Consider the following 22,352-nt stretch of genomic DNA (forward strand, 5'->3'; position numbering starts at 1 on the left):
TTAAATTTTTAATTTTTTTCATTTAATCATTATAATTTTTTTATATTTCTAAACAAAACACAAAAAATAATTTAACATTTTCAATTTATAAAACAAAAATAATATTAAAAAATATATATTCTAATAATATTTTAAATTATAATATTTTTATTTAATTTTTTCTCTCTACTTTTTCAAAATCTCATAAAATATTTTAATTAAATTGATCGAACTATTTTAATATCATTTACAAACTATCTCATTATCATTCATAAATTTATCATCTTAACCTCCTTTATGTTACCAAATGAGATATAATTCTACAGGAAGAAGCTACGAAAGTGAACGAACAAATTTTCTATATATATATATAATAGCTCCAGCTGTTGGAATAACCGATCGATCGACGCCAGCGACTATCAATTTCAACTCGTTTTCATGGGGTATTATATTATTATCTCATCTAATTTGTTTAGAACGGAAAGACCACAAGTTTCTAACTTTTAGGAGTCGATTGGTTTAACACCCTTTTACCAATGCAATAATTGGTAAAGAAAAATGATTAATATATATCTCTTTTTCAACTATTAATTTATAACTCTATTTTCTGATAATTATGTAAAACTAAAATTATTTTTAACAAAGTCACATAATTATATAGTGGGAGATATGATTTGCCTTTTGCAATGCGAGTCGTTGTAATATTTGTACCGCATCAATTTCTTTAATAAACTGATATGTGAAAAATAAGTTAAAACCTCAACGTTGTAATTCGATCTACAAACCAAACCACGCGATATTCTGCCAACGGTGGCATTATAACATACTTAAAGTAGAACCTAAAAGATGCTAGCTTATCGGACAAAGGAAGTTGACTTGCAAAAGCAATGGCCTGGGGTGTAAATATTTAAAACGATAAATAAATAAAGCACAAATTCACATCATTACAGGATTAATGCCGATCAAGATTCAGTGAGAATTCTGGTACTTGAGGTTGTTAGTGGTCCAATCAAATTCGTAGCTAGGGGTATACAAGAAATCAAAAAATCGGTCGTGACTGGCACAGACTGACCACCGGAGTTTGAAACCAACCGAAACCGCCAAAGAACTGGTCGGCAGGCAGCAGAACTTTAACAAAACCGACAGAAGTCGGTTTGGTCGCAGTTTGAGGCTGGTTCAAACTGATGAACCGACCGATCACATATATTTATTTTTTTAAAATTTATACCTATATAAAACAATGTCGTTCCACTTAAACTTAAGTGGAATGACGTCGTTTTACACCTTCAGTTATTTAGATGTGCGCATCTTCTTCTTCCTTCTCTTCTTCTTCCCCGATTCACGTTTCTCATCCTCTCTCCCTCTTCTGTAACTCTCTCTCTCTACTCTCTCAGAGAACTAGCACCATTAGGGGAACCGACCGTGAGCTACCAGAGTCGATATGGACGGTTTTCCTCCTCCCCATCGACCGGTTATGGTCGGTTGCTCCAACATATTTCACATCGTTGGTCGGCGTCGGTTTTATCTAAAAACTGCGCCGATGAGATCGATTTTCACCCCTACAGCCGCTTCAAAAGAAGATTCTATTGAAGGAAATTAAGGCTGGGTTTGGTTAACGGATACAGATTCATCTCATCTATACGATACAATATTTTTTTTTATCCAAACATACTATATTTTGTTTCTAAATTTTAAAAAATTTATTTAAATAAACAATAATAGTGAAAACTGTTAGTGAGTAGTGCATAAACATTGTATGAACAGTATAAAACTGAAATGACAGTACATAAATAGCACAAAACTGACATGAATAGTGCACAATTCGACTCTTTATAAAACAGTGGAACTCACACATTTTTCAAATCTCAAAAATTAAAAATTATCTCATATCATCTCACTATCTAAACATATATTTTTTTTACAAATTATTTTATTTTATCTTAACTCAAAAGTTTTATTATTATTTAAAATATTTCGTTTCATCTTGTATATTTAAAAAATTCCTAAGAAAGTTAGGCGGGTGAGTCGTATTACGAGATTCATCTATTTCAACGTACAATAGCTGTCACGTGACAAATTTTGTATCCATCTCTAAATTCTGTCCACTTCTTTAAAAAAAATGGTGTTAGAAAATTTGATAAATGATAGATCAGCCTATTGGTTTTAATTTGATGGTCAATATATAAATGGTGTTTCTATATATATATATATGGTTGTGGTGCAGTCATATATATATAATTATTATACAACCTAGAATGTACGTACGTGTATTACTAATGAATTAATTATTTCATCATTATGGACACAATTAAAATCAACGCACAAGTTGAGATCATCATGGAGTACTAAGATCATCTCTCTCTCAACTTCTTATATAATTTTACGAGTAATTATAAATTTATTTTGGACAACTTAAAGGTAAACGAGAACTCATATTGTTTATAATTTTATGTTTTAATTATTGTACTGCATATATAATTGAACTATTTCATGTTGTTTTCTAAACCATGGTCCGACATGACGAGCTTCCATCTTTCTGGTAACTCTAATAAAGTTGTTCAAGACGAGTGTCTTTCAAATCTAGATACACAGCAAGCCATCCCTCGTACGTACGTGTTGATTATAGGATGCGATATTTCGGCACAAAAGAATGCCGATCTGTAGGGCTCCTCACAGGCCGCCACCATTAGTACTCATACTTTCACTCCCACGTACAGGAATATTAACTCATGTTTATTATATGATCATGAACAAAATGCATGCTCAACAAGCTGCTAGGCTTCGGCACTGAGTTCTCAAACCTTATATATACATCTAGAACGTCAGCTGTATGATCATCAGTCAAAAATTAATTACAATGCATTCTAACACGCGATCTCTATAAATATGGAAGCCCAAAAACTCTTTCGATCGAGTCGATGCATAACAACATTTTCTTTCCCCACAAATTTGGAAATTGGAATAATTAATTTATATATAAGCCCACGACCTTGGGAAAACATAAATAAATATTAAGTTTACAAAAATAAAAATTGAAAAAAAAAAACGTGTATGTGTAATCACGAAGATGATCTCAATTGTACTCGCCGGAGTACATACACATGATCAACGAACGCATGAATAGTAAGAATAATGAAATCAGAATCCGACGTTGCTTAATTAGACGTTGTTGATCAACTTCTCCACGACTTGCTGCGTCGGGTACTTCATAAAATTATTTTTAGGATTAAGATCATATTAATGATCACGAGTTCATAAATTAATTTATCTTATCTTATCCTATTTATCAATTACTAGCTTGCTATTTGAACAGAAAAGAAGAAAGAAAAAATAAACTATCTCAGCAACCCCATGCATGTACGTACAACATAGAGGAACTTAATTATAAAATGATAATTTCATTTCTATAATTACATATGATTTATTTGGAAAATATTTTAGACAGAAGACAAGTAGTACAGGATCGCACCCTAGCTAATATCATTATATATTGGTAATTATGCCAGAGGGGATCGATTATTCATTTATATACGAAGCCTACATTGCTTAATTAATAGTTCTTTTTTTTTTTTTGGCCGAACTGATCGTGTTAAGAAATCTAATTTCCAGAGTAAAAATATTCTGCCGTATGTATTAAAAATGTGATTACAGAAGCTTTATATACAAAGCTGTAAAGCTGTTCCCAAACCCATTAAGCAAAATACAATAATAGTAAGTTAACTGCCTTTCTATGTACACGTGTAAAAATAGGAGAATAGAAAAACTTCTATATTGTAAAACTTATTACTCCCCCTCAAGATGGACTATATATATTTACTAGTCCCATCTTGCCAATGAGATGATTAAATTGAGTATAACCATTAGCTACCAATTGAGCCTTACATCTCTTAACACTGCCATTTGAGTTAAACTTCAGTTTATACACCCACTTACAACCAACAGGGTGATTTCCAATAGGTAAAGGAACTAAATCCCATGTATGATTTTCCTCTAGGGCTGATATTTCTGATTGCATGGTAGTTCTCCACTCAGGATAGGAAATAGCTTGAGAAAAAGTTTTGGGTTCAAAGAAGGTGGAGGTGGCAAGAACAAAATCCTTATGGGAATGAGACAATCTGTCATAGGTCAAGAACTTACTGAGAGGATGAGAAGTGATCTGAGAAGAAGACCCAACAGCTTGGTGATGAGAGGGATGAGAAGATTGCAAGGCAGCCTGTTGACAATGATAAGACTGAAGGTATGAAGGAAGATGTCTTTCTCTAGTTGATCTTTGAGGAGGATCAAGCTAAGTAGGTGGTGAAAGGACTGAAATAATAGTTTGAGGTTCAAGAATGGGAATAGAATCAAAAGTAGAAGGTGAAATGTGAAGGTCAGAGTTTGGAGCAAAAAGTGGAAAGTGAAAGAGCGTTTTGAGGTTGAGGTAGAAATGGTGTTGGGAAAGAGGTTTCGAAAGGAAACACATCTTCATGAAATACTACATCCCTACAAAAGTAGCATGTCTGAGTTTCTAGGTTCAACAATTTATAACCTTTAATACCAAAATGATATCTTAGAAAAACAAATTTGATAGCTCTTGGTGAAAACTTTGATCGATTATGAGAAAGTGTGGAGCTAAAACACAAGCATCCAAACATTTTAAGATGTGAATAAGAATGAACTTTATTATATAAAAGTTCAAAAGGACTTTTATTGGAAAGAAGGAGACTTGGAATTCTATTAATGAGATAGACAGTTGTAAGTACGTACACTGTCTCTCTAATAACAAATAGGAATTTTGGCATGAAAAGGAGTGACCTTGCCACATTGAGAATATGTTGGTGTTTACACTCTACAACTGAATTTTGTTATGGGGTGGCAACACAACTTAATTGGTGAAGGACCCATTTAGAAGTAAAAAATGACTTGAGAGCAAATTCAAGTCCATTATTAGACCTGAGGGCTTTTATGCGAGCAGAAATTTGAATTTCTATGTGAACAAAGAAGGACTGCAGAAAAGAACTAGTCTCAGACTTAGATTTCATTTCGTATATCCAAGTAGCTCTAGAAAAATCATCTACAATGGAAAGAAAATACCTAAATCCATCTTTTGTAGGAATTGACATTGGACCCCATATATTACAGTACACTAAATCAAAAGAAGCAGTAGATTTATTAGTGCTAATAGGAAAAGGTAAGCGGTTTTGTTTAGCAATAGGATAAGTGGTACATGAATCAAACTTAGAAGACAAATGAGAAATATGTTTATTCAAAAGCTGTAATCGAGAAAAACATGGATGTCCTAATCTAAAATGTCACAAGGCTACATTAGATTGGACAAAACACAAGTAGAAGAAGAATTGTCACTGTGTATAGCAGGGAAAGTGGATGTCAACTTGTAAATACAATTTGATAATTGAATTGAATATGACACAGCAGTAGGTGGGGTAGTGTATAAACTGGAAGAATGTACTATGCGGTCTGAAGCTCCACTATTGATTATCCAAGAGAATGATCCAATAAAAGGTGCAGCAAAATAGAAAGAAGTAAGGTTACTTGAGAAATTAGGAACCAAAGCCATATTGGCTGAAGGAGTGACAACAGGGGTTGGTTGGAGTAAAGCTAGCAATTGTTGATATTGATCCACAGTGATAGGCAAAGTTGTGGATGAATTATCAGCAACCATAGAGGACTATTGAACAGAATTAACAAATCCAGTTTTGGACTTATCCCTAAACTTATAGTTAGGGGGATATCCATGCAATTTAAAATATTTGTCAACAATATGTCCAGCAAGTCCACAATGGCTACAAAGAAGTCTGCTACGTGCATTTCCTTTAAAATTCTTAAAGGAATTCTCAGATTTAGCAACCAAAGCAACAGATTCAACAGAGGCAAAAGAAGAATTACGATGACTAACAAGTCGCTGCCTCTCTTCTTGTATAACAAGAGAAAATGCCATGTTAATAGAAGGTAAAGGATCCATCATCAAGATTTGACCTCTCACATTATCAAAAACATCATTGAGCCCCATGAGAAAAGTCATGACATAGGTCTGGTGATAATTTTGAGCAAACATCTTTGAAGAATTGCATGTACAACCATGACAATGACAGACAAGTAAGGGTTGATAATTCAAAAGTTCATCCCATAGTACCTTTGAATCTGTGAAATATGTGCTAACGTCATTCTTCTCTTGGCGTAATGTAGCAATAGCAGTTTGCAATTCAAATATCTGAGGTCCGTTACCTTGTGAAAAATGTTCTTTCAGCTCAAGCCACATTGCACAAGAGGAATCAACATAGATTACACTCTGAGCCATCTTCGAAGTCAAGGGATTAAGTAACCAAGACAACACAATGGTTTCACATTTACTCCAAGAAGGAAACAGAGCAACAGCCTTGTCTGGAACAGGAATGAATCCATCAATGAATCCAAGTTTATTCCACACCTTCAATGATAAGAACATGAAACGGGACAACGAATAGTAATTATTGTTTCTTAATTTCTCACTCACCAAAAGCACTCCAGGATGATCAACATTTGTGAGGAAATATGGACTTCGTGGATCAGACTCAACATTATCAGTGGAAGTATTGGAACTATTATCAGTATTAGCCATGATTGAAAGGAGAAAGATGATCAAAAGAGAAAAGCTGAACGAAAGAGGAAATTAGAAAGAAACCCTAATTTCTTCTGATACCATGTTAAGAAATCTAATTTCCAGAGTAAAAATATTCTACCATATGTATTAAAAATGTGATTACAGACGCTTTATATACAAAGCTGTAAAGCTGTTCCCAAACCCATTAAGCAAAATACAATACTAGTAAGTTAACTGTCTTTCTATGTACACGTGTAAAACTTCTATATTGTAAAACTTATTAGATCGTGATCTAGTGGAGAAAATATTGTTCAAGAGTGGCTTGCAAAGCTGAATACACAGCACGCCATCCCTCCTGCGAAGGATGAAATGAGTCCCAAAAGAATCCTGATTTGGGATTCTCACAAAGTGTATATAACTTGGCTCCATTTTCATCTACCCTCCCACAGGCTAAATAGTCGCCGCTTACAGTAGGCAAACAGCACGGCTTCAATGGGTTCTCAAACTTAATACTTCCTGCAAGCGGCACACACGTATAAAAGATATATCGAGTACGTACTAGATTAATCAATCTGCAGTATGCAGAGTTTTGAGAGTGAACCAAAGTAATTCAAAATTAGGCTCACACTCGAGGGGCAGGAGTGACGTTGTATGCATGAGCAAGCTAGCAAACACACCAAGTACTAATATTCATGGAAGCTTGCCTACTATATATATGGTATCGAGGTGGTTAATTGTTACCTTTTTTCTTGATGGTGGACCTGAACGAAGCATAAAGATCAATAATGAAAAAGGGAGAATCCTTTGTTTCCTTGTTCAGCTTTTCCACTGTTTGGTTCAATAGAAGATTGTGGAAACTGGCGAACGAGTTATACGTCTCATTGCACTGCCGGAATGAGGATGTGCCTGTGAAAATAGGGAGACATCCAAAAGGCTCTATAAATGTCACGGCTATTTTTTTAACACCCAAGCCATGAATTCGTTTCAAGTTGATGGCAAGTTGATTGACCACTGTCGTAATGAAAGATTGCAATCCCTAAAACAGATCAATTTAATTCAGATTATAAGGTTCAACACTACTAATTAATTAATACTTAACTTTTTGGTATTAATTAATTAATACAAAAGCAATTAATTAATCTAAAATCATATGTAATGTCTCTTTTGATAACATAGTTTTTTAGTTGACCACTTAGCATGACATATATTGTTGTTGATTGCATGCCATATATAATAATATTAAAAATATATATATCTAACATCCTTTTAATTAATGTCATCATCCCCGAGCTTACGTAATATCAAATTATTGATTAATTAGAATGTAAGTTATAAATAATGATAAATAATTTTATAATAATAGGAGATATATTTAAAGAGATAATGATATATATGATTAATTAAGGGGATATGGACAACATGACTTCTCTTTAAAGAAATACTAAAACAGTATTAATGTTTTTATTGGACCGGATTTCTTATCACAAAAAAGTCATTTTGCAATAAAAAATCCGGTCCAGTAAAAACATTTCTGTTGGAAGCACTAGAATCACACGAAGAAGAGTAATGGTATAGAGATTAATTGTTAATATGGTATCAAGATTAATGATAAATCATGGAACTCAAGATAATAAACATTAATTTCCACTATGTTTCATTAACAAATCATTGGGATGTAGGATCCCACCACCTGCTGCCACCTAACCCACCCACTAGGGCCATTCTTACACTACAAGAAAAGCGGGCTTTTGTGACCAAAATTTAATGACCAAAATGACTAGTTCCCACGGTTTTCGTAGGAAATAGTCCTTTTGATCACTAAAGTTTGGTCACAAAAACTCACTTCTCTTGTAGTGTTATGACATTCAAACAACGACACTATCGAAAACTTAATAGACTTACATAGGAAAAATATTGGATCGACTATTTGGTTCCCTCAAATTATCATTATATTATTAATTATCTTTGAAGTTTTTTAATCTGTATTATTTTAGTACTTCTTCGTTTAGATTCTAAAAAATAAAAGTACCATACAAGGAAAATAAATAAATAAATAAAAGGAGGTGAATTAATCAACACGTACTGGAATGAGAATTTGAATTTGACACGTACCCTTCACGTACCATGACATGCATGCATGATGATAATGTTACGTACATTAACATGCATTAGTCTAGCTATTTGCTTGATCATCTAAAACATAAATGAACGAGACGATAATGTTGGATTAATTTCAACGTATAATTTAATTATATACATATATTCAATGGAGTTATCAAGAAAGATTAGGTTAAGTAATTATATATAGGAGTTTATATGTACGAGTATATATTTATGTGCAGGTATGTCGAATACTTCTCACCTCGGCAGATGCGACGTTCGTGGTAAGGTAGGTAAAGTAGTCATTTCCAGCGAGACTGACTAAGGACACGGAGCTCTCTAGGTCTTTAGCGGTAAACACATTGTCTTTGAGAAGCTGTTCGAAGTAATCGATCTGGACTGTCATTTTTGGGCCGGGGGTAACAGTATCGAAGACACCCGTGCCTCCATAAGCAAAATTCATTCCGTATTTCAACAATGGAATCCCACATGATGACGATTTCCACCCTTCATATGGAATCGAAGACTCGAGTCCTAAGAACTTAGCTGCATGCATGCATAATTTATACAATTAAACACAATAATATTAGAAATCTAATTAGTATAAAATAGTCCGATAGTATTTTGACTTGAATTCCCATAATTTTGTGCTCCAGATGAAGCATTGAGCTAGCCAAAGTCCTATAGTATAGCAGTATATGCAGATCAAAGTTGAAATAGCCAAATTATGCATATGTTAATTGTCCATTATTGCTTCACGACGAAAAGCTAGGATGAAATTAGAGATAGGGCTGTACGAAAAAGCAAGCAACCCTACCCGGCTGAATTTTCAACCCGACCCGACCCGACCCAACCCGAAAAGCACAACCCATTTAGATGAAAAGCAGAATCGGTCATAACCGAAACCCGTTTGATGTTTAATCAGGTAATACCCAATACTCGTTTAATATTTAGCCGAATTTGATGATAGTTCTGGGTTGACTCTTCTGCCATTGAAATTGAAAGTCATAGAAATGCTTACATATTTCTACCAAGCTTCACATCAACGGTGATCGATTCCTCCAAAAGAACACTGAGATGTTCCAAGGAGTATGGATGCTTTGGATCTCTAATATCCCTCACAAAATTTACTAATCAAAGTCAAAGATTCCAAAATTTTCTTTCCATATAAAAAAAATCAAAGAATTGATCCCAATATCCAAGAGAAAACGACTTCCTCTTCGACAATTTTTCAGCTACTAAATGGAAACCCAAGAGAAAATCCAAAACCTAGGCGACGCTTCTTCGACAACTTCAACCCCAAAGATGAAAACAACACTGTCTTAACCGCTCCCAAACCTCCTGAAGAGAAACCCAACAGATTTCAGAACCAAATTTCAACATCCATACATCTCATCCTCTCCCCAAATACTCTCAACCAATGCTTTGAATACTGTACGGATGTTGTACCGGTCAAAGTATTGAAACGAAATATTTTGGTATCGGTACCGTTTCGTGTACCATTTCGAGATAGTCGATATATGAATAATTTTACATATAAATATATATATAAATTATATTCCAAAATAATAGTCTATATATGAATAAATTATACATAAATACATATGTATATATAAATTATAAATAATTTGGTCTGAATTTGAGGTAAAAAATGAACTTGTAGTATGAAGAAATGAAAAAGAAAAACGTAAAGACCGAAATACTAGTCGATACAGGCTGAAATATTGGCCGGTACTGCCAGTATTTTGACCGGTACAAAACAGGTAAAATACATGTACCGGACCAGTGGCCGGTACAGCATATACCGGTCCTACCGGCTGGTATGGTATGGTATTTAAAACACTACTCTCAACTCCCCTGCCAAATTTCAACATCAACATCCAAATTTGAACCAGATTCGATGAGAGAAGGAAATGAGAATTTGTATTTATAGGGGAGGAGGAGAGAGATAGAAAGGAGTAGGTGAAATGATTCAAAAATGGCAGATTCAATGTGTGTGTGTGAGAGAGAGAGAGAGAGAGAGAGAGATATTTAAAAAAAAAAAATCACTTTCTTTATTCAGCACGAGAAGGCTAAAGCTTTATCTAGATCTTTCTACAAGTTTCATTTTTAGTTTTTGATAGGGGAAAAAGCGGAAAACCCAAAAGGAAAACGAGTTAGTTAATCGGTATCGGGCAATGGTTCGTAAATGGTAGATTCGGTAGTGGAATTAACCAGGTCGGGTCGGAAAATTGTTGTTCCGTTTCGGGCCAGGCCGGATGAAGAGTCCTAATTAGAGAGAGGGACACACCAATGTAATCGGAGAGGACACAGCCATCAGAGAAACGACCAACTGCTTTTCCCGGAAAGGTGATGCCATAGGGATATTTCCACGCGACTTGAGTTTTATTGGTGTTGCCGGTGTCAACATAAGAATCTCCAAAGATGAAGAGCTTTAGCGGACGAATATTAGAGGGTATATGATGATTTCCTTGCACCGTTTGTTGCCGCCCTGGAAAAAGTCCAACGAGTACATATACATATAGAGAATATTATTAGCAAGAAGTACTGGTCAATTTTGATGACAAATAAGAAACGGGCAGTCTAAATATGGTGTTGTAACCTGAGAGCATGGACAAGAGGAAGCAGCAGAGAACAGAACTGATGAGCTTTTGCGTATCCATTACAGCTACAAGAAGAGAATTAGCGCGGCGAACGTGAAGCGTTGCACGAAGACAAATTTTGGTGGAAGTAGATGCAAAATATGTGGACAAGCCCGCAATGAAGAAGATATTGGATGCCTACTTTCTTAATGATAGGTGGTACCACAATATAGGAAAATAATTTAGCTAAAAGGGATTATATAAAAATAAATCTATCAACTAATGTGACTTGACGTGGAACATTAGATTGTGTTTTTATAGATAGAAGAAAGAAAAAAAAAAGTTGTTCTAATCTATATACGTGTAATGTATGACTCCTAAGTAAAAGAATTATAAATATCTATTGATAATGATAGATAGTCACACATGAATGGCCCCGTGGCTGATGATAAGTTATTATATCCACATTCCATTCCACATGATGTACGTGTTCATGTGTATTAAGCTATGAAAATTAATTACAGTGCACTTCTTTTTTTAATATATATGGAATATTGCTCCCTAGCCGGCCTTACGAATGTTCTCAAATCCAGAATAAATTTTGTTGGTATTTTTTAAATAAATAGATTTTGTTATTACGTACGGTGGCAACGTTTTTTGTATTATGGTGGCATTTGATATTGAGAATGGTCATTAAGGAGTGTTTGTTTATTGTGGAGTTGATCGTTTTTTTTTCCAATAATTTATCATTAATTGGGCTTATGTTTCAGTTGCTAAATAAGCTTTTAAACGGCTAAACCGTAGCCTCTTTCTTTTAAACCAAGCAGTTCGATTTCTTTCTCTTCAACTTTGTCACTTTATTGCTTATCGGCTATTATTGTATTAATCTCGGAAGCCGTTTTCTTTTCTATATTAATTGGGTGTCTATTCTTTTGATTGGCGAGTATTTATATCTGCATGTGTATAACGTCTACGACTGATCTACCTTCTTTTTATATTTAAAAAATGGAGGTTGGCGTCCAGTGTGTGTGATTATTGGATAGTAATATTCTAAAGTAGAAAGTAGTATTTTTTTTTTCTTTGGTGAAAAAGAGAAAGGAAAATTGTTTGTATATTTTTTAGATATTTTCCAGACAGTAGAGAGGGTGTTCTTTGAATGGAACTTTGGGCTCAACTACTTATACAGAGTTGGTTTGGACTATACGATGATCAGTTAGGCTGTTGTATCATGGAGGAGTCAAGTCAAAAAGAGTTCTGCCATACCCGTGAATTTGGGACTTTATACATTGCAAAAGGCTTAAATCTCCTTAAAAAAAATGAGATGTCTCTATCTCGGTCCAAACTGGTTTCATTTCAATTTTAACTTTATTGTCATTTTTATTACATTGTTGTATACTTTCACCAACAAATTTTTATCAACCCAGTTTGAAAGTACGGTTTATATTTTGAAAAATACTACTTCTACCGAGACATCACTCTTCCGACTATTTTTTTACTTTTATTTAATGATTAAGTAAATATTTTTTAATAATTTTGTAATTTTTTTTAAATATTGAAGTGGATTAAAAAATTTATAAAAACAAATGACTGTCTTGGTGGAATGTGTCGGTGGATCTATCGATTTTCTGGAAAAATTCTAAGCATAATCCCCTACACCACACACCATTCATTTTTTTAATTTTTTTAATTTTTTTTCTTTTATTAAATATTTGATATATAAATAATGAATAGAAAAATTGAATTAATTTAAAAGGAATAAATTCAAAAACAAAACAAAAAAATGAAATGTGTGGTGTATGGGCCTTATGAATAGCAATACTCGATTTATTGGAATGATGATTGAGAACGTCCATTATACATGTATTATTGTTAGAATAAATTTAAGAGTAATGATATATACAGTCGTGAAGTGTGTAAACGCCACACAGTCGCTTTGAAAAAGAGTGGGGTCCACGATTAAAAAAGTTAGTTTTTTTTCATGTAGGTCTTGTATTAATTCACTTTTTTCAAAGAGACTGCACGGCACTTACACAATCACGACTGCAAATATCAGTTCTCTAAATTCAAAAGAAGCACGTCGCCTTTGTTGATCAATTATAATCAGAGCACGCCCGCCTTTGTTGATCAATTATAATCAGCGTCACTATCCAACTATTCGTGACTGAAGAATAAATAAGGCCACCCCATTTCGATTTCGCTTTACATTAGTCACATCTCATCTTATCTTAATATTTAAATATTATTTAAAAATAATATTTTTAATTTAAATTTTTTAATTTTTTAATTTAATCATTATCTAATCATTATACAACTTTTCTAAACTTTTAAATATAATATAAAAAACAACTTAATATTTTCAAATCACAAAAATAAAAATTATATTAAAAAATTCTATAATATTTTTCTCTCATTTTTTAAAATTCTATAAAATATCTTAACTCTAACTATTTCAATATTAATTACAAATTATCTCACTATTATTCATAGATTTAACATCTCATCTCATTATGTAACTAATAGAGTTGTAATTCTATCACCCAGCTTACAGGAAAAAGCTGCTACTACGAAAGTGAACAACCAAATTATGAAAAAATTTAATTGTAAGTAATTTTGTATACCAATACATGCATTCATTTAATGTGATTTGTCAGAAATTAAATTTTATTAAAAATAATATCAATTTAAATTTTAAATATAAAGATATCAATATTAGTACGCAGATTCACTTGTACTTAGAAAAACTCTCAAATTATATATCTAATAGTTCCAGCTGTACTGGGAATGACCGATCGATCGACGCCAACGACTATCAATTTCAACTCGTTTTCCTGGGGTCATATGTATTGTCCCATCTAATTTGATGAGAACGGATAAAGACCACAAGTTGCAGCAACGAAGACACCCTCGGTGTACAATGAAAGTAGGAAAATTCTTTTTGCTTGTTTTCGTTGGACCAAGCTGTAATAATATTTGACCCGTCTGTTAGTCTTTTTCTTTTTGTTTAGTTTCGAATTTTTTTTTTCTTTTTTTTCTTTTTTTTTGGGGGGGGGGGGAGAGAGAGGGGAGAGAGACCTCTGTACAATGTCTTGGTAAATAAATAGAAATTAGCACTTGCGTTTTAAAAAAATGGAAGTCTGGTAATTGCAAAACTAAGGTAAAAACTAAGGTAATCTAATCTGTGAAAACTAAGGTAAAAACCTCAACGTTGTCTAATTCTTTAAACCAATTAAACCACGCGGTATTCTGCCAACCGTGGCATTATAACATGAAAGTAAAACATAAAAGATGCTTTATCGAACAAAAGAAAAAGAGTTGCAAATGCAGTGGCCTGGGTTGTAAATATTTAAAACGAGAAAATATAAATGCCGACCAAAATTCAGTGAGAGTTCCGGTTAAGGTTGTTACTGGTCCAACCAAACTTGCAGCCGCTTTAGAGAAGATGGTGGCCCAACAAAATTAGGCTATGAAATATCCATTAATGGTGACAAAATCCCTTCCCTTTGATTACAAAAATATTTAAAAAGAACAAAGAAAGGCATAAGAAGCATCGAATGGAAAGGTCTCAATCAGAGATGGAGTATAAATCATAAAGGTAAATTCAAGGCTTCAGAAACTCAACAGAAGCTCATCTCCCAGGTCTTCAGCCAGAAAAAATGTGGAAGATAAGGGTAGCCAGGTCTTTGATTGATATCATACCAAACATTTTTATTTGCGGATTCTCTAATAAAATGTGGTCCTCGTTTAATCCTAAAGGCCTTTCGCTGATATAGAAAAGTCCACACATCAACCCCACCATCTAATTGATATGAAAATGTAATTTTTATGCAGTCCACTCCTCCAAAGTTAAAAACTCTAGTTTCCATTTTGAGATGAGCAATCATGAAAATACACTATGAGGAGAAAAAATAATGCAAATCTAACCAAATTCAAGAATTAGGAAAGACTCATCATCTCACAAAGTACTTAATATTTACAAAAATGAAATTTAAGATAAGAGGTTCAACCACTCACAGAGTCAACAAAATCCTCCGCAAGAATGTCTTCAACTTCAGGATCCAACTTCTCTAATGGATCAACCTGTACCAGAAGTCGAATTTGAAAAAAAAAAAAAAAAGGACCTCATCATGAATTCTAAAATTTTTAAAAAAAGGAAGATATCATTGTTGGCCTATGGTTTATATATCCAATTCCTTCTTTTTTTTCCCTAGTTCCTATTTCTTGCTTATTGCATGGGTGCAACTCAACTATTTACATGATTGTACTCAAACAAAGGAGACAAGTTTGATTTCTACACTCATTCTCATGAGATGTAAAGTCGTACTTATAAAAAAAAAAAAAGATGTAAAGTCGAACTAGGTTCTTTAATGTTTATGTTTCACCAAATTATGCCGTTCATATTATTCTATTCAAGAAATTAAAGTTGGTCCGCTTGCAACCAAACCAACTGACTAGACTTCGAAGCGTTAAGAAGATGATTAATGATTTGAAAATCTAGATACTTTCTTTTTGATAGGTAATCAATAAGTTTTATTCATTAGAAAAAAGGCAAGCCCCAATGTTTTGAAAATGTAGATTCTTCAATAAAGTGCTGGCAAAGAAGACTAACAAAGGCTCACCTGGCTAACTAGCTCCTGGACACTTCTTTTGGTAAGAATTCTATTAGAAGATTCATCTGTTTCAACGATAGCTGTCCTTTTAGTCCCGTTGTAAAGCCCTCTACCATGAGACTAATAATCTTTGTTACTCGTGCTTGGCCATTAAGGTAACTTGATATTCAAAATGCATTTTTACATAGAAATTTTTCTGATGAAGTTTACATGCAGCAACCTCAGGGTTTTGTTGATCTCATGCATCCAAATTACATTTGCAATTACACAAAGCTATCTACGGGCTCAAACAAGCTCCAAGGGCTTGGTTGCTCGACTATCTTCATGGCTACTGGATTATGGCTTCAACGCCTCAAAGGCAAATCCTTCACTTTTTATTTTGCAGCATTCTAACGTACACATTTATTTTCTTGTGTATGTAGATGACATAGTCATCACAGCATTTTAACAATCTGCCATTGACAGCCTCATCCATGACTTGGGTCGTGCCTTTCCCATGAAGGATTTAGGACGTCTTTCATAGTTCTTTGGTGTTGAAGTTGATCATAGTCAGACTGGGTTAATTTTGTCACAACAGCAGTACATCAAAGCTTTACTCACCAGAAGTCACATGCTCTTTGCTAAACCTATCTCATCTCCAATGGCTGCCTCCCTTAAGTTGTCAAAACATGATTCTCCAGACTTTGAAGATGCGATTTTGTACCGAATTATAATTGGTGGGCTCCAGTATTTGTCTCTAACAAGACCAGATATCTCCTTCATAGCGAATAAGATCTGTCAATTCATGCACTAGCCAAAAAATTCTCATTGGAGTGCTGTAAAAAGGGTGCTTCAATATCTCAAAGGAACTATAAATTTTTGTTACTGTTCAAACCACAACATGGTCTACATCTTCAAACATACACTGATGCCGACTGGGGAGGCTATCCTGATGATAGGAGATCGACTGGAGGATTTTGTATTTATCTCGGTTGCCATCTAATCTCGTCGAGCTCCAAAAAGCAGAGCACGGTTGCAAGATCCTCAACTAAAGTTGAGTACAAGTCCCTTGCCTCTTCAGCTACCGAAACTATTTGGCTTCAGACCATGCTTCGTGACCTTGGTATTCCTCTTCCGCAAGCTCCTACTCTGTGGTGCAATAACATAGGTGCCACCTATCTTTCAGTCAACCCAATTTTTCATTCCAAGACTAAGCATATGGACATCGATTTCCATTTCGTTAGGGATCGATCGTGTAGCAGCCAAGTCCTTACAAGTCTCTTTCTACAATTCTCATGATCAAATAGTGGATGTGTTGACAAACCCGCTGGTTGCAGATAACTTTCAGCGTCTTCAAACGAGTCTCAATGTAGTTGAAACTCCACTACATTGAGGGGGCATATCAAAATAACAGACCCAATTTCACTTTTACACAAACAGCTGGAAGGTGGGACGCGTAGTACAATCAAAACAGAGCAGCGAGGCCACTCACCAGAGTTGTTACAACTAACAGCAGAGCATTTTCAAGAAGATAACAGCAGAAGAAATCATTAGGAATTTGTCTCAAGTTATTGTATTTTATTCTATTTTTTCTTCCTTACTTTCATGTATAAATACACCCAATTCCTTCAATGAGAATTAGAGAAATTTTCATAAATTCTTCCTTTCTTCTAACACTAACAAAGTTGTTCAAGACGAGTGTCTTCCAAATCTAGATACACAAAAGCCATCCCTCCTACGTACGTGTTGATTATAGGATGCGATATTTCGGCACAAAAGAATGCTGATCTGTAGGGGTCCTCACAAGCCGCCACCATTACTCATATTTTCACTCCCACGTACAGGAATATTAACTCATGTTTATTATATGATCATGAACGAAATGCATGCTCAACAAGCTGCTAAGCTTCGGCACTGGGTTCTCAAACCTTATATATATACATCTAGAACGTCAGCTGTATGATCATCAGTCGAAAATTAATTACAAGTCAATTTGTTCGATTCCCGATAGTGATTGAAAGCAATTGAAAAGGGAAACCGAAGATCAAGGATCTGAATGGCCACTCAAGGTGTTAGACGATACAGGGCAAAATAAGTTACAGGTCATTTAATTTCAATTGTAATATATAAAGCTGTAGTTTCCTCTTCTTTTTTTTTTCCTTTTATACTTTTCTTTTCTGTTTTATTTTCAAGTGTACAGATGTCATTATATTATTAGCTTGGTTTGTTAGTCAATTAGAATATTTTTGGTGTATATAATCGCACTAGGTCACTATATTGGATTCATTCAGAATAGAGGAAATTTTCTCCTTCTTCACCATCGACTCTGCCTCTTTTCTTTCTTGTTTCATTGTGCTCTGTTTTGATCATTTGTTGCTGTGCAAAGCTCTCTGATTCCTTTTCTTACATGGTATCACGAGCAAGGAAGAGGTAATTTCGATGGCAAAAATCAACCTCAACCTTCAGACTCCACCCAATTCACCTAGCCCTAACCCAACACCAAATTCACCTAAATCCATCCACAATGACGCTTTGCTCCTGTCTCGCTACCTCAACCTTTCTGATCCCTCCAACCCTTTTCATTTAGACCATGGAGATAGCCCAGCCATTACTCTTGTTCCCGAGCTTCTCCCTTCTAAAAATTATGCCACATGATCTCGTGCCATGCGTCGTGCTCTCTGTGCCAAGAATAAGCTTGGTTTCATCATTGGTTTTTTGCAGCAACCTACCAATCCCTTGGACCCCTTACTAGATCTATGGGAGAGGTGTAATGATATGGTGGTCTCATGGATTCAAAACTCCATCAGTCCATCCATTAAGACCAGTGTGGTGTTCGTCGATGATGCTCAAGCCATCTGGAAGAATCTGGAGGAGTGCTTCTCACATCAAAATGGCCCACGCATTTTTCAGCTTAAGAAGTCACTCTCCAGTCTCCTTCAAGAGCACGATTCTGTAAGTACCTACTATGGCAAACTTAAGACACTTTGGGATGAGCTTTCTCTTTATGATCCTTTACTTGCCTGAACTTGTGGAAATATGAAAATCCTTTCAGACCGATATCAGAGGGATTGTGTTCTACAATTTTTAATGGGACTCCATGACTCATATTCCCCCATTCATGACCAGATTATGTTAATGGACCCTATCTCATCTGTTACCAAAGTTTTTTCTTGAGGCTTGTTTAAGACCATAAATACTCTTGAGCAGCTTGCAAACTTGGTGGGGCTGACCTTTAGTGTAACCAGGGGGTTTTCTCATATAAATTTCCTCATGCAAATCACCATTTAAGAAGGCATTATTTATATCAAAATGATGTAAAAACCAGCCTTTAGTGGCAGCAACAGCAATGAGGCATCTGTCAGTAACAAGTTTAGCAACAGGGGAAAAGGTCTCATGAAAATCTATGCCTTCTTGCTGTGTGTAGCCCTTGGCTACTAATCTAGCTTTAAGGCTCTCTACAGTTTCATCAGACTTAAATTTAGTTTTGTAAACATACTTACAAGCAATAGCTTCTTTTCCTTGAGGTAAGTCTGTGAGTGTCCAGGTTTGATTGTGTTCCAAGGCCTCAAGCTCAGCCTCCATAGCTTGACACCAACCAGGATCCTTCAAGGCCTGTTTGTAAGATGTAGGCTCGATGTAGAGAGAAATGGAGGAAGTGAAGGCTTGAAAAGAGGGATTAAATTTTCTATAAGATAAATAATGACTTAGAGGGAAAATCTTACCATTTAAAACAGGTGCATCCTTGGAAGCCGATTGTTCAAGGGGAGGTAGCAAAGCATGGTGGCAATGAAAATCTTTGAGGTAGTCTGGAGCTTTCCTGAGTCTAGTGGACGTTCTAAGGGGTTGATGGGGAGTGATAAGAGGTGGAGGAGATGGTGAAAAAAATGTGGGCAGTGAAGGAGAAGAGGTGCTGCCAGTGTTCTGCTCAGGATTGGAATTATGTGGTTGTGTGGAATCAGTTGAAGGAAATGATTCAAAGCTGGAAATAGGAGTGGATGAAAAAACTGGTAGTGGTGATCATTCTGTGGAGGGAGGTAGAGAAGATGTGGATTGGTGGAAAGGAAAAATGGACTCATGAAAAATAACATCCCGAGAAATAAAAATGGTATTAGTGGTGAGATCTAAAAGTTTGTAACCTTTGGTCCCAAAGGGATATCCAAGAAACACACATCTTCGACCCCTAGGATCGAATTTTTGTCTAGGATGGGACAAGGTGGCTGCAAAACATAGAGAGCCAAAAACTCTCATATGGGCATAAGAAGGTGGTATTTTAAAAAGAATTTCGTAGGGGGATTTATTTTGTAAAAGAGGGGTGGGCAGCCTGTTTATTATGTAAGTGGTTGTGAGTACACATTCACTCCAATATGTCAAAGGTAAATTGGAGTGGAATCGAAAGGCTCGAGCTATATTAAGTATATGTAGATGCTTCCTCTCAACAATGCCATTTTGTTGAGGAGTTTGCACACAACTTCTATGGTGGATGATGCCCTTATTATTGAAAAAATCGGTCATGGAAAATTCAGCACCATTATCACTTCTTAGGATTTTTATCTTGAGTCCAAATTGAGTTTCCACCAAATTATGAAATGATTCAATGCAGGTTCTAGTTTCAGACTTATGAGCCAACAACTAGATCCAGGTTGATCGAGAAAAATCATCCACTATGGTCAAGAAATATCTTGACCCATCATGTGCAATGGTAAGGCTAGGACCCCATAAGTCACAGTGAATGAGTTCAAAGATTCTTGAGGAAAGATGAGTGCTGTCATTAAAAGGTAATCTATGGAATTTGGCTAATGGACAAACACTGCAAGGATTTTCATTAATGGAAGATATTTATTTGCTTACAATGGGGTCAGCAATCATTCTAAGCCTAGGAACAGATAAGTGACCTAGGCAACAGTGCCATAGGTCATGGTCAGTAACTGTGCTAACAACAGGAGAAAAAGTATTTGAAATTTTGTAAGTATGAGATATATGGTCTAACAGAGACTGTGCAAGGGCTGATGGTGAAATTTCTGAGCAAACCAAGTGGTATAAGCCATGCTTGAGCTCACCCTTCCCAATCGTCTTCCAAGAAAGCAGGTCCTGAATGAAACAGTAATGGGAAAAAAAATAAAATGCAGCAAGTTAGAGAATGGGTCAACTTAGCTGCCAAAATTAAGTTGAAACAAAATGATGGGACACAAAGAACATCCCGTAAGATGAGTGTATTAGTTAGTTGAATGTCACCAATGTGAATAACAAGAGCAGAATGCCCATTAGGAAGTTTAACAGAGTAAGCAACAGTGGATTTAATTGAGGTAAAATGGTGATTTGCATGAGGAAATTTATATGAGAAAACCCCCTGGTTACACTAAAGGTCAGCCCCACCAAGTTTGCAAGCTGCTCAAAAGTATTTATGGTCTTAAACAAGCCTCAAGACAGTGGGATTTCAAACTTACTTCATCCTTGCTAGAGTTTGGGTGTATTCAGTCCAAATATGACTATAGCTTATTTACTAAGCATGATGGACACTCATTTCTTACTTTATTAATCTATTTTGATGATATCCTTGTGGCTAGCAATTCTCAAGCCTTAGTTGATTCCATTCGGTCCTTTCTTCATTCAAAATTCAAAATTAAGGACCTTGGCTGCCTTCGCTATTTTTTAGGCTTGGAAATTGCTAGATCATCTAAGGGAATTCATATTTTCTAAAGGAAATATGCCTTGGACATATTGGCTGATGCTGGCATGTTGGGTTGTAAACCCCTCAAACTCCCTCTTGATCAGAATTTTAAAATTAGCAAGGATGAAGGGACTCCTCTTTCTAATCCCAGTATTTATAGAAGACTTATTGGGAGGCTCTTGTACCTTACTTTCTCTCGGCCAGATCTCTGTTTACCTATACAATTACTAAGTCAGTTCATGGCTAGTCCATCTTCTTCTCACCTGGCAGCCACATACAGAATTCTAAGGTATATCAAAGTAGCTCCAGGTCAAGGAATTCTCCTTCCTTCTTCATCTACCTTTCAACTGAAAGCCTATTGTGATTCAGATTGGGCCTCTTGTCCGGATTCTAGTCGCTCAACTGCAGGATATTGTATATTTCTTGGTAATTCCTTGGTATCTTGGAAATCCAAGAAACAAACAGTTGTTTCTCGCTCCTCCGCTGAAACTGAATATAGAAGTATGGCTGCCACATGCACGGAATTAACTTGGCTTTGTTATCTTCTTCAAGATCTTGGCATTTCCCATAAACAAGCTGTTTTTCTCTTCTGTGATAATCAGGCAGCACTTCATATTGCTGCAAACCCAGTTTTTCACGAGAGGACGAAGCATATTGATCTCGACTGCCACTTGATTAGAGACCAAATTCAAGCTGAACAGATTACTACTGCACATGTCTCTTCCAACAACCAATTGGCTGACATCTTCACTAAAGCCTTGCCCTCTTATCTTCTCCACTCACATCTCTCCAAGATGGGAATAGTAAATTACTATTCTCCATCTTGTGGGGGGGTGTTAGACGATACATGGAAAAAT

General features: G+C 35.3%; 3 protein-coding genes across 3 annotated transcripts; 1 reads left to right on the forward strand and 2 right to left on the reverse strand.

The window, feature by feature from the left end:
* Positions 1 to 5,647: 5,647 nt before the first annotated feature.
* On the reverse strand, positions 5,648 to 6,577 carry LOC122279473. Its single transcript, XM_043090154.1, has one exon. The coding sequence runs from the start codon at positions 6,575 to 6,577 to the stop codon at positions 5,648 to 5,650; it is 930 nt and encodes a 309-aa protein (XP_042946088.1).
* Positions 6,578 to 6,662: 85 nt separating this feature from the next.
* Positions 6,663 to 11,524, reverse strand: LOC122280134 (GDSL esterase/lipase At5g03610-like). The gene is made up of 5 exons (XM_043091118.1): positions 11,262 to 11,524; positions 10,950 to 11,150; positions 8,922 to 9,205; positions 7,301 to 7,595; positions 6,663 to 7,075 (listed from the first exon to the last, which is right to left on the reverse strand). The coding sequence occupies exons 1-5, from the start codon at positions 11,320 to 11,322 to the stop codon at positions 6,852 to 6,854; spliced, it is 1,065 nt and encodes a 354-aa protein (XP_042947052.1). The 5' UTR covers positions 11,323 to 11,524; the 3' UTR covers positions 6,663 to 6,851.
* A 6,967-nt stretch (positions 11,525 to 18,491) lies between these two features.
* Positions 18,492 to 18,851, forward strand: LOC122279474. The gene has a single exon (XM_043090155.1). It carries the CDS (start codon positions 18,492 to 18,494, stop codon positions 18,849 to 18,851), a length of 360 nt encoding a protein of 119 aa, XP_042946089.1.
* Positions 18,852 to 22,352: the final 3,501 nt, after the last annotated feature.

The sequence above is a fragment of the Carya illinoinensis genome, chromosome 10 (genome assembly GCF_018687715.1).
Source record: "Carya illinoinensis cultivar Pawnee chromosome 10, C.illinoinensisPawnee_v1, whole genome shotgun sequence".
Lineage (NCBI taxonomy): Eukaryota > Viridiplantae > Streptophyta > Magnoliopsida > Fagales > Juglandaceae > Carya > Carya illinoinensis.

Bases quoted from the DNA above. Each gene is read 5' to 3' on its own strand.
- LOC122279474 (XM_043090155.1), top strand. From the start codon at position 18,492: ATGCGTCGTGCTCTCTGTGCCAAGAATAAGCTTGGTTTCATCATTGGT.
- LOC122279473 (XM_043090154.1), bottom strand. From the start codon at position 6,577: ATGGCTAATACTGATAATAGTTCCAATACTTCCACTGATAATGTTGAG.
- LOC122280134 (XM_043091118.1), bottom strand. From the start codon at position 11,322: ATGGATACGCAAAAGCTCATCAGTTCTGTTCTCTGCTGCTTCCTCTTG. The intron at 7,596-8,921 runs GTGAGAAGTATT...GATCTGTTTTAG, and splicing joins CGAACGTCGCATCTGCCGAG to GGATTGCAATCTTTCATTAC. The intron at 7,076-7,300 runs GTAACAATTAAC...TGCCGCTTGCAG, and splicing joins GTCCACCATCAAGAAAAAAG to GAAGTATTAAGTTTGAGAAC.